General features: G+C 37.4%; 1 protein-coding gene across 1 annotated transcript in view; it reads right to left on the reverse strand.

Moving 5' to 3' along the window:
• LOC134572310 (cytochrome P450 2G1-like) overlaps window positions 1–11,640 on the reverse strand; it is a 36,507-nt gene extending 24,867 nt beyond the window's left edge. The window contains exons 1-5 of the mRNA XM_063431194.1: window positions 11,436–11,640; window positions 10,261–10,423; window positions 9,768–9,920; window positions 5,502–5,662; window positions 3,942–4,118 (exon numbers count right to left, since the gene is read on the reverse strand). Of these exons, the coding sequence (XP_063287264.1) occupies window positions 3,942–4,118; window positions 5,502–5,662; window positions 9,768–9,920; window positions 10,261–10,423; window positions 11,436–11,615 (834 nt within the window). The 5' untranslated portion in view covers window positions 11,616–11,640. The remainder of the gene's footprint in view (window positions 1–3,941; window positions 4,119–5,501; window positions 5,663–9,767; window positions 9,921–10,260; window positions 10,424–11,435) is intronic.
• Between the last annotated feature and the right edge of the window lie 809 nt (window positions 11,641–12,449).

The following is a 12,449-nucleotide window of genomic DNA, read 5'->3' on the forward strand; positions in this document are numbered from 1 at the left end:
ATCCTATATAAGATATAAGGAAGCCAATAATGCTTGCAAAAAGGCAATTAAAGTGGCTTGACTAAACAATTAGAAATTGATAGCCAAAGAATTGAAAACCAACCCCAAAAATGTTTTCAAGTACATCAATTCTAAAAAAAAAAAAAAAAAAAAAATGAAAGTGTAGGTACACTAGAAACAGAGATGGATCTGTTAGCTAATGAAGACCAGGAAAAGGCAGAAATTTTAAACAACTATTTTTCTTCAGTATATATTAATGAGGATCCTATGGCAAGAGATATGCAAATGATTGCTGCAAAAAACTTGCAGATAACTGATTGGATGACTCAAGACAAGGTGCTACAGCAGTTAAAGAAAATTATTGTAAATAAAGCTCCGGGGGCCTGACGGTATTCACCCACAAGTACTTAAGAAGCTAAGTGGGGAAAAGAGTGAACCTCTGTATTACATTTTTCAAGATTCTTTTGTTTCGGGTATTGTACCCGAGGATTGGAGAAAGGCAGATGTTGTTCCTATATTTAAAAAGGGTTCACAATTCTTGCCTGGAACTTATAGACCTGTGAGCTTAACTTCTGTGACTGGGAAAATGTATGAAGGGCTATTAAGGGATAATATCTAGGAATTTATTGGGAAGAACTTTGTTATTAGCAATTATCAACAAGGTTTTATGAAACATAGGTCATGTCAAACTAACCTAATTGCGTTCTACAAATAAGTAAGTATAAGTATAGATCAGGGTGTTGCAGTGGATGGGATCTCTTTGGATTTTGCCAAGGCATTTGATATAGTTCCTCACAGTAGGTTAGTCTTCAAACTAAAATAAATTGGTCTAGATGAATATTCTTGTTCTTGGGTACAACATTGGCTTAAGGATAGAGTACAACGAGTTGTCATTAATGATACATTTTCAGGCTGTACAAAAGTGGTAAGTGGTGTCCCTCAGGGTTCTGTTTTGGGACCGCTTCTATTTAACATATTTATAAATTATCTTGAAATAGGCATTGAAAGCCATGTTTCAGCATATGCAAATTACACAAAACTTTGTAAAGTAATAAAATGTGAGCAAGATTTTGCGTTGCTGCAGAAGGATTTTGCATAGATTGGGGACTGGGCACTAAAATGGCAGATGACATTTAATGTAGAGAAATGCAAAGTTATGCAATTTGGGGTTAAGAATGCACAAGCAACTTACACACTAAATGGTAGTGAATTAGGGATAACCACACACGAGAAGGATTTTGGAATTGTTATTGACAACATATTAGGCAGCAATATGCAGTTGCTAAGGCCAGTAAGGTTTTGTCATGTATAAATAAGGGCATAAATTCTCGGGATGAAAATATAATCTTGCCTCTTTATAAATTGCTGGTAAGACCACACCTTGAATATGCTGTGCAATTTTGGGCACCTGTTCTAAAGAAGGATATCATGGCACTAGAAAAAGTGCAGAGGCAAGCTACAAAATTGATAAAAGGAATAAAGCATTTTAGTTACGAAGAAAAGTTAAAAGAATTAAATCTCTTTAGTTTGGAAAAACGGCGCCTCAGAGGGGATATGATAGCTTTATACAAATACAGGGAGTGCAGAATTATTAGGCAAGTTGTATTTTTGAGGATTCATTTTATTATTGAACAACAAACATGTTCTCAATGAACCCAACAAAAACTCATTAATATCAAAGCTGAATATTTTTGGAAGTAGTTTTTAGTTTGTTTTTAGTTATAGCTATTTTAGGGGGATATCTGTGTGTGCAGGTGACTATTACTGTGCATAATTATTAGGCAACTTAACAAAAAACAAATATATACCCATTTCAATTATTTATTTTTACCAGTGAAACCAATATAACATCTCAACATTCACAAATATACATTTCTGACATTCAAAAACATAACAAAAACAAATCAGTGACCAATATAGCCACCTTTCTTTGCAAGGACACTCAAAAGCCTGCCATCCATGGATTCTGTCAGTGTTTTGATCTGTTCACCATCAACATTGCGTGCAGCAGCAACCACAGCCTCCCAGACACTGTTCAGAGAGGTGTACTGTTTTCCCTCCTTGTAAATCTCACATTTGATGATGGACCACAGGTTCTCAATGGGGTTCAGATCAGGTGAACAAGGAGGCCATGTCATTAGATTTTCTTCTTTTATACCCTTTCTTGCCAGCCACGCTGTGGAGTACTTGGACGCGTGTGATGGAGCATTGTCCTGCATGAAACTCATGTTTTTCTTGAAGGATGCAGACTTCTTCCTGTACCACTGCTTGAAGAAGGTGTCTTCCAGAAACTGGCAGTAGGACTGGGAGTTGAGCTTGACTCCATCCTCAACCCGAAAAGGCCCCACAAGCTCATCTTTGATGATACCAGCCCAAACCAGTACTCCACCTCCACCTTGCTGGCGTCTGAGTCGGACTGGAGCTCTCTGCCCTTTACCAATCCAGCCACGGGCACATCCATCTGGCCCATCAAGACTCACTCTCATTTCATCAGTCCATAAAACCTTAGAAAAATCAGTCTTGAGATATTTCTTGGCCCAGTCTTGACGTTTCAGCTTGTGTGTCTTGTTCAGTGGTGGTCGTCTTTCAGCCTTTCTTACCTTGGCCATGTCTCTGAGTATTGCACACCTTGTGCTTTTGGGCACTCCAGTGATGTTGCAGCTCTGAAATATGGCCAAACTGGTGGCATGTGGCATCTTGGCAGCTGCACGCTTGATTTTTCTCAGTTCATGGGCAGTTATTTTGCGCCTTGGTTTCTCCACACGCTTCTTGCGACCCTGTTGACTATTTTGAATGAAACGCTTGATTGTTCGATGATCACGCTTCAGAAGCTTTGCAATTTTAAGAGTGCTGCATCCCTCTGCAAGATATCTCACTATTTTTGATTTTTCTGAGCCTGTCAAGTCCTTCTTTTGACCCATTTTGCCAAAGGAAAGGAAGTTTCCTAATAACTATGCACACCTTATATAGGGTGTTGATGTCATTAGACCACACCCCTTCTCATTACAGAGATGCACATCACCTAATATGCTTAATTGGTAGTAGGCTTTCGAGCCGATACAGCTTGGAGTAAGACAACATGCATAAAGAGGATGATGTGGTCAAAATACTCATTTGCCTAATAATTCTGCACTCCCTGTATATTCGAGGCTAGTACAAACCATTATCTGGAAATCTATTCGTAAACAGGGCTATACATAGGACACGAGGTCACGCATTTAGGCTGGAAGAAAGGAGATTTCATCTAAGGCTGAGAAAAGGTTTTTTTTTACAGTAAGTGAAATAAGGATATGGAATTCTCTGCCTGAAGAGGTGGTTTTATCAGAGTCCATACAGATGTTTAAACTGCAATTGGATGTAACCTCCTCTATGACTCCTCCGATTACTCCATATAACCCACCCTATAACTCCTCCAATTACTCCATATTAACCCTCCCTATAACTCCTCCTATTACTCCATATAACCCTCCCTATAACTCCTCCAATTACTCCATATTAACCCTCCCTATAACCCCTCCTATTACTCCATATAACCCTCCCTATAACTCCTCCTAATACTCAACATAACCCTCCCTATAACTCCTCCTATTACTCCATATAACCCTATCCATAACTCCTCCTAATACACAATATTATCCTCCCTTTAAATCATCACATAATTCTATATAATCCTCAATATGACTCCTCATTTTAAAACGCATAATCCTGCCTATAACTATATTATTCTATATTACCCTCCCTATAACCCCTCCCCTTACTCCATATAACCCTCTGTATAACTCCTCCTATTATTCTACCTAACCCTCACTGTGACCCCTCCTGTTACTCCATAACCCTTCTTATAAGTGTTCCTAATATTCTGTGTAAACGTTATATAATAGTACAGGACATATTACTTATTTGGGCAAGATACGTTTTAATTAACATAATTTCATAATTACCTTCTCCATTTTAATGAGGAAAGCGTCAATATAGTCTCTGGGATTGTTAGGATCCAATGTCATTTGATTCATGTTAACCCTCTTCTCTATGTATTTCAGTAGTTCTTTCAGGTACTTAAATATCAGCTGGTGTCGACCAGGAAGGAATCTCATGATTCCCGGGAACATATCGTACAACTGAAAGAAATTAGTTGATATCAAATTTAGAATTCTTAAATCATCTTATCAGAAGGGGCCATGGTGCCTGGAGTTTGTATGTGAATCTACTCTGCACATACAGAGTTTAAGCCCCTTGCTGCCAGAGATGTAACATTGGGTTAAATGGATATTGATGTGAAATAATCGTTTTTTTAGCTTTCTTTAAAGAATAGCTTACGGTGTTTTTTTGTGGCCGACTCCTTTACTAAATTTTGCAAACACACTATATAAAAAAAAAAAAAAAAATGATAACACATCATCACCTGTCATTTAGATAGTGGGACAATACACTGATCAGCCACAACATTAAAACCAATGGCAGGTGAAGTAAATAGCACTTATTGTATCTTTACAATGGCATCTGTAAAGGGGTGGAATATAGTAGGCAGCAAGTGAACAGTCAGTTCTTTAATTTCATGTGTGGAATCAGAAAAAAATAGGCAAGCAAAAAGATCTGGGGCTGTGCCTCGCAAATTGAAGGACTTAAAGGATCTGCTGCTAAAATCTTGATACCAGATACCACAGGATACATTCACTTCTTGTGGAGTCAATATATACAAAATATATGTTGTGCCAATTTAATGTCCAATTAGTCTACAATAGCTGGAGTCTGTTCTCAACTGCGTCCAGGCTTCAAATGGGAGTATATGTTATAAAAGCAGAAAATAATCAGTGATGATGCAGCCCATATGGAACTGGGTGAAGGACATACAACAATAATATATGTTGTATGTCACTCACATTTGAGAGAGCTGTCTTATAGCTCTGAGTATGCAGTGGTGCAATGCCCACAGATGGATATGTAGATCTGGGGCTGGTCCCTCAACGTATGGTTTGATATATAAAATATAAATAAAATGACAAACAAAAGTGCTCACTGTAATCAATGTAATAATGGTTGTAAAAGTAAGAATATTCTACTCACATGTAGTTGAGCAGTAGATCCTGCTCAAATGGTAGCGCTTGGGTGGTATAATCCCCACCAAGGATATAATGTTAGATAGATACTTCAAGTAGTATCCAAAGTTTAATTATTATGTAAATATTTTAGTGCCAGGAACAGAAGATGATAAAAAAAAATAATAATAAAAGAAACTAAAAGCATAAAAAGTGTAATAAATAGACAAACACAACTAGTAGTGAATGCCAAATATACTTTAATGCTTTAAAAACAAATGTAAAAACAACACAGTGATTTTCACCAACTTTATAGACTTTTGGAGTCCATAAATCAATGCATCAGAACTGTTTTGGCAGCACAAGAGGGGCCTACACGATGTAGGAAGGTGGTTATAAAATCCTGGCTGATTAGTGTATGCTATAATTCCACAGAAGCATATTATGGACAATTTCCTGTCTTACCTGTCCCCATGGAGTGCTAGCTATTACAAATGTTTTGTTAATCAGGTTTATGACGTTAACGAGCTCCTCATCCTCATAGTCCTGGCGATTTCCAAACATTAAAGAGAAAATAACATTGCAAACAGCTTTGCTCAGATATTCCCGAGGACTGAGAGCAGCTCCTAGAACAATTGTAAAGAAATATGATTAATTGGAGGAATATTAAAAGCATATTATAACTACAGTTAATAGTTGATGTTTGGTTAAAAAAAAATTGTATTGGTGACCAGCTACAAGGACCTTGACTGGGCATGTACACCTGTCAAAATGTGATATGCAGGAAGAGAGAAGTAGAATATTCTAAAAGTTCTTAACTACAGACATATGCAATAAAAAAAGGGGGACAGAGAGTGGTATATAGTGTAGTATGTCTCTTTTTTTTAATGGGAGCAAACAGCAAACATTAGAAAAATGCACCTAAAAAAAAAAAAAACTTTGCAAATGAAGCTGTGTTCTTTATTTAGCAAATCGTAAAAGAGAGTAGGGAGTGCCAAGATGGTCACAAGATCAATATGACCACTGCAGCAAAATATAAACAAAGGCACAGGGTAAGGCTCTCTGAGTAGAGGGGGGGCATGGAGGCATAAAATACAATAAAAACAAGGGCTACCACTGAAGCGGGCCCCCAGTAAGGTGCACAACGATGAAGCCATAATTAATCCAAAATGGCACCACAGTATGACCCATATGTTTGATGTGATTTTGGCAGCAAATAAATTGGAGTTCAAAAATCACAAGCATGGGAGTAATATAGGGTAGAGGGGATATAGGGAAACTATGTTTAAAACCCAAACAGGGATTTTAAAGAGGTAAAAGTGTCGTCTAATGATGTAATGTGACTTTAGCAAAATGGTGCCGTAGCCCATACAAATTAATGACAAATTATTATGCTAAAAAAAGTGAGGGATAAAACAAGGCAAATAAAATGTATATATATATAAAAAAAGAGAACTACAAGATAAAAGCTATATATGGTTGTATGATCCAAATAGGTTTACACTAGAGTGCATATCCTAAATATTATAAACAAAATCACAAAATGTACATAAACAATTTCTGAGCACAATCATAAAAAATGGAAATAAAAGCAGAAAGGATAAAGAACAAAAGAATAAAAATAAAAACTTATTCAAAATAACATATATTTACACATATTGACTTCTCAATGGTAAAAATTAGATAAAAGACACAATAGTTTTTGTGTGGTAAAAAAGTATGTATAAAAATAGTAATTATACATTATTTTTTTTTATAAAATATATAAAAGATAACATCATCTAATATACTGACAGATGGAAAATTGAGAATATAAACATGTCTATATAACACAAATGCTTAATGATAATATTGTAATGGAAATTATAGAGGAAATTAAAAAACAATTATTATTAAAAGTTAAAAAGATCAAATTCCGTAGGGGGCTAGAGTGTTTAATTAAAATACCCATCTAATTTCCGCTGGCCTAATATTTTTGTGAGATTTCCTCTTCGCTATCAGGGGGTAACTTTTTCTACACTGAACAAAATTATTACATTTTTCATGAGCTGAACTCAAAGATCTAAGAATTTTTCTATGTGCACAAAAGGCCTATTCCCTCAATTATTGTTCACAAATCTGCCTAAACCTGTGTTAGTGAGCACTTCTCCTTTGCCGAGAACTTTTACATTTATAAATAACACCAGTCAGAGTGCTCTGACAGGTAAATCTTGACACTTATCTGTCAGTCTCAAGATTTACCCGTCATAGCACTTTTATTTATTTTAATAGTTTGATGGGATTGTATGGATCTTAGTTTGTCCATATTGGAGGCTTAAAAAAATGGTAGGAATTTTTTTTTTCAGGTATTTACTTTATTGCTCCCCCCAATATTATTAGGGTGAGGAGGTAGGTAGAGTATATAGTGACTAGAGGCTTGGGGGTTAAAGTCACTCCCCACCTTCTGCCATTATCATTAAGTGCTCTTACCTGCTGCCAATGAGTGGGGGTCAGGGGAACACTAGATCACTCATTATCATTTAGGGCCCCCACCCTAACGAGTGGGTGCTGGGAGGGGACACTATGTTCCCCTCATTATCACTTAGAACCCCCATCTGCCACTAATGGCTGCAGACTGGGGGAGGACACTAGGTCCCCCATCTAGTTTAATTGCTCCCATTCACAGGGCATCGGTTGCGGCTGATGGTGGACACTTTGTCCCCCCTGATAATTATTTTAACAGGTCCTCCACCATGGGGTTACCTGTTCCAGGTCCCCCTTTTTTGGGTTTGGGGGGCTTTTTAGCAACAGTGAGCAGCTACTGGCTATTATTAGGGTGCAGTGTTAGGTAGAGTGTATGTTTATTGAGTGTAGGTAGGTTAATATGTTTATTGGCTTGTGAGTCCCTAGTCAAAGGCAGTGAATAGGGTCTATGGACCCCTAGTCACTGGGGGGAAGGTTTTTTTTTTTACAATTAGCCCTCACCAGTTGCCAATGGGTATGGGCTGATGGAACAATATATCATACATGTTGCCCTCCTGCTGCCAATGGGACACTAGGTTCCACTTAGTTCCCCCCATTATCACTTAGGGTCCCCACCCTTTGCCAATGGGATGCGGCTGGGAGGACAATATGTCCCCCTCATTATCACTTAGGACCACACCCACCACCAATTGGTGGGGGCTGGTGGGGACAATAGGTCCCCCCTTTTATTACTTATGGCCCCAACCTGCCGCTAATAGGTGGGGGTGAACATTCGGTCCACCATTTAGTTTTTTTATGTATACATACATATATACATCTAGAACATAATTTTCCATGGTGGAGAAAATACCACCTACACCTTATGGATTGAGAAACAGCTCTGTACTTGTAAATACATTTCCTATTATGTTATCACTTTTACTAGTATACAATTTTGTATTTATTTCACATATCATCACTGTGAGGACCATATTATCCAAGACAGGGGGATAGTCTGAATATCCAAGAGTGGGAATAATTCCCCATCCACACTATTTGCTAGGAGTCATCAGATTGCTCCTGAAAATGTGAGTGTGCACTTTCTATATATATCCACCTTTATCTACAATTCTCCACCATATTGGTATCCTCTCTTTCTCTAACATAATCCTGGGGTAATCCCCATTGGTTCAAGACACCAAATACATATACATAGGCAAGGATTGTTTTAGGCATTCTCATTTGGAGCTACATACTAGCTCCATACACTGAAGGTGCATTTCTTTTACATTTGCTCCCATTAAACAATAGACATACTACAATGTGTTCCACCATTTGTCCCTTTTGTATTTTGCATATACACATATTTGAGGATTTTTACAATACATTACTTCCCTCTTCCTGCATGTCACTATACCCCAACTGGAAATGGAGGACTCTGGTTTGGGTTGCTTGAACTGCCTCTCCAACTATACAACAAGCGCTTTGACCCTACCGTTACCTCGGACCTGTCAAAACGTGTCGGGAAGGACAGAGGCCTCCCATGGCATAAATATTTATATTATGATTATGATAATATTTAAACTGCATAAAAAATGCTATTTTTTATTCTTTGAGCACCACAGACATTGCAGAGTAAACTATTGTTATCTTAGTTAATATATAAATGCCTTGGGATGTATCACTAAATAGTGGGTTCAATTGAACTGATGATAACTTGTAAAATAAGACCAAATTAGCCAATTTGAAATGTATTACTAGCAAGTCAAGTATAATAGTTTAACTAAACGTGTTCAGTTGTTTTTCCACTTGTCACTCAGATTCTCTTCATTCATTAGCAAGTTCTTAATCATAAAACTTTCATTCCATTTGATTTATTACATTGGTCTACTAGCCGTACTGTGAGAATTTGATTGGCTTTTGTTTAAACTACAGCATCAGCAAATATTACCGAATCTAATATGTGACATTTACAGGAACTGAAACATTTTGGGAGCATGATAAGATAAATCTAGAGTTAGTTAATAGTATTTGATACTTTTTATGAACGTTCTTGAATGTTAATCATATTGTCTGAATGTATAACATATGTTATTGTAATTATAGTGTTAAAAAGTTAAAATATTAAGTATTACCCTACCTAATACTGCTATGTGCTTTTTTTATCACTTGATAAAATGTAAATCCTTTAATTGCCTTAGTTTGGAGAAATTAAACTGTCCCTTTTACTTTGTTCTGTTTAAGAAAAGCTCAGAACATTTTCATAGAAGACGTTCTCATTTCTCAAACCTTTGGTTCTTTTTAACTCTGCAACCAGACAAGTGGCTTCTTCCAGAATTCTTTCTTCTGTGCTTCTCTTCCCCATCCCAAAATCTCGTAAGGCAGAGAGAGAAAAGCGTCGGAGTTCTCGCCATCGGTGCATATTGCTGGTAAATATTACTCCTAGTTTGTAAAGGATGTAATGGTAAAAATATAATAAACTAATGAAACAGTTATTTAGCTAAACAGATTTAATATTATGAGGCAAAAAAATAATAATATTTATGCTCCCAGGCTCAAAGTTAGGTGGGGGCAGTGGAGGAAGCATTTGGAGAAAAACATACTTCCTAGCAGGAGATTAATCTTGAAATGCTTATCCCACAGGTGTCTACATTTTGTTTGGACTTAGAATTAAAGGAAAATATATAGCAAAAGTGATCTGCTCTGTTAAGTCAATTGAAGTGAAAAATTCCTGAGAATAAAAAGGCTTAGATAGAAAAGATTTAGAGCAATAACTTCTTACCATAATTTTTGAAGACAGCATCAAAGGTGCTAAGGTCTCCCCGAGCCAAAAATTCATCCCCTCTGTCTATAAGAATTTCTTTCATCCTTTTATATCCGGTGACCACCACTACTGGCCGTCTCCCGAAGTACACTGTGTATACATCACCATATTGTTCACTAAACTGTAATGACAAACAATATAAAAATCCAAACAGATAAAGGACACAATGGCGCTAATTTTGGTATATAATCTGGTGCAGCTAAAATTACCCAAGTGTAATGTAAATGTAAAGTACAATTGTGATAGAGTGAAAGAAAGGAAGGTGATTTTCCCACACAGAAACAGGTATTTTGTTTACCTTACACTTATTAATTTTCTAATAATCAAACCATAGGTAGTTCTTTAAAACCTATATTTTAATGAATAAGAAAACACACATAGTGCAAACTGTATATGTGAGGTAGTGAGCTGCTCCTCACTCCTCCTGCCCGCTGTTTAGTATGCCGGGGCCGGAATGACGTCATTTTCTGGCTCCTGGCATCACAGAGGGCATGCGAGGGAGGAGTGAGGAGCTCCAAGAAGAGCCTCCCTCACCACCTGCCTGCTCCATCCCCTCTCCTCCGGTCACTGGCATTTGATGTCAGAGCAAGCACCTGTCATCAAGGTAAGAAGGTGCCTGCTCTGCCATACTGTGACAGGGCTCAGCGCTGAGGGGGGGTGGCTCTAGAGCCACTCGCCCAGAGCTGCGGCCCAAGACAGGGGGAGCCCACCAGGAAATATCCCGGGTCGCCTAGTTTGCTTAACCGTGGCGCCCGCCCTGACTGTGCCAATCAAATTATCTCTAGGAGAGCAATTGTAGCTATAACAAAGTGTATATCTGCAGTAGCACCTCTAGTGGAGGCCAGACAGACAGACACTAGAGTTAGATTAACCCTGCAAAGAAAATACTGCTGTTCCTGCAAAACAGCGTTTTCTGGGTTAAAATGATATGGGCAGTACACCTATACCACTTCTTTGAGATGAAGTCGTATGGTTGCCTTTAAAAAAAACAAAAAAACACATATATATATATATATATATATATATTAACTTTCATTAAATGTTATAAACTTTAAAAAAATTGCAAGTAAAAATTTGACAACTATTCCTTTATACCAAGATTGCTAACTCTCGTTGTAAATTCACAGTCTTACCTTCTGGAGAGTTTCTACAAAATCCCCCTTTCTCAGCTGAAGGAAATTTCCCAGCAGTGGAAGAGGTCTAGGTCCTGGGGGAAGGTTTCCATCTCTCCAAATAATTTTAAAACCAAGAATCACGATAAGGCAGGATATGCAGAGGGCAATAAGGAGCGTTACCCCTTCAGAGGAATCCATCGTGGAGTCAGCTCTCCAATGTGTTTCAGATTCAGGTGCCTTGATGTCTTTCTTGAATAGAGGTGAAGATGATTAATATTATATTTATGTAAACTAATGCTGGAGGGGAAGAAGGAATTGTGGGTGGTGTCTAAATATATGAACAGGCTAAGACACGTTATTTGAATGAGTTTTAAAAACAGTAACTGCTAATTAATACGATTTTGCCTTAAGATATTTCTACATGAAATGTAATTTAGAGGGCATTGTAATTTGATTAGGGTACAATTTAAAAAAAAAAATATATATATATATATATATATATAAAACCAAGAGGGCTGCACCTGAACATGCATAGTTATAACGGTGCTGCTCGGGCCAAAACATACAAGATCAGCGCACTCGCTTATTCACTAAATAGCAATTTGAAGTCTCACAGAATGTAATAGTTTTGTTTATATAAGTTAAATAATGGGGGATTAGTTACAATATATGATCATAAATTGCATAAGCCTGCCACAATCTCAATGTACCCCATTCTTGGCAGGTCCTACTCTAGACACCGAATTTCTGCTCTTATGAGAATTCAATCCACTTACTTGGTAAATATTTCTTCTGGGACAGTCAAGGTCCTGGAATGAGGCACCTGTGACAGGGAGGAGTGCAAAGCCGGGGAGTTGGCCTAGACTCCCAAATATATATATGAAGCCAAGAGTGCTGCACTCACCTGAACATGCTTACATATAAGGGTGCTGCTGGGGCCAGTTCATACAACACACATATATTCTTTTTAATTGTACCCTATAAAATTGCAGTATTATATATATATAAATATATATACACCATCAGCCACAA

Source organism: Pelobates fuscus, chromosome 9, assembly GCF_036172605.1.
Source record: "Pelobates fuscus isolate aPelFus1 chromosome 9, aPelFus1.pri, whole genome shotgun sequence".
Classification (NCBI taxonomy): Eukaryota; Metazoa; Chordata; class Amphibia; order Anura; family Pelobatidae; genus Pelobates; species Pelobates fuscus.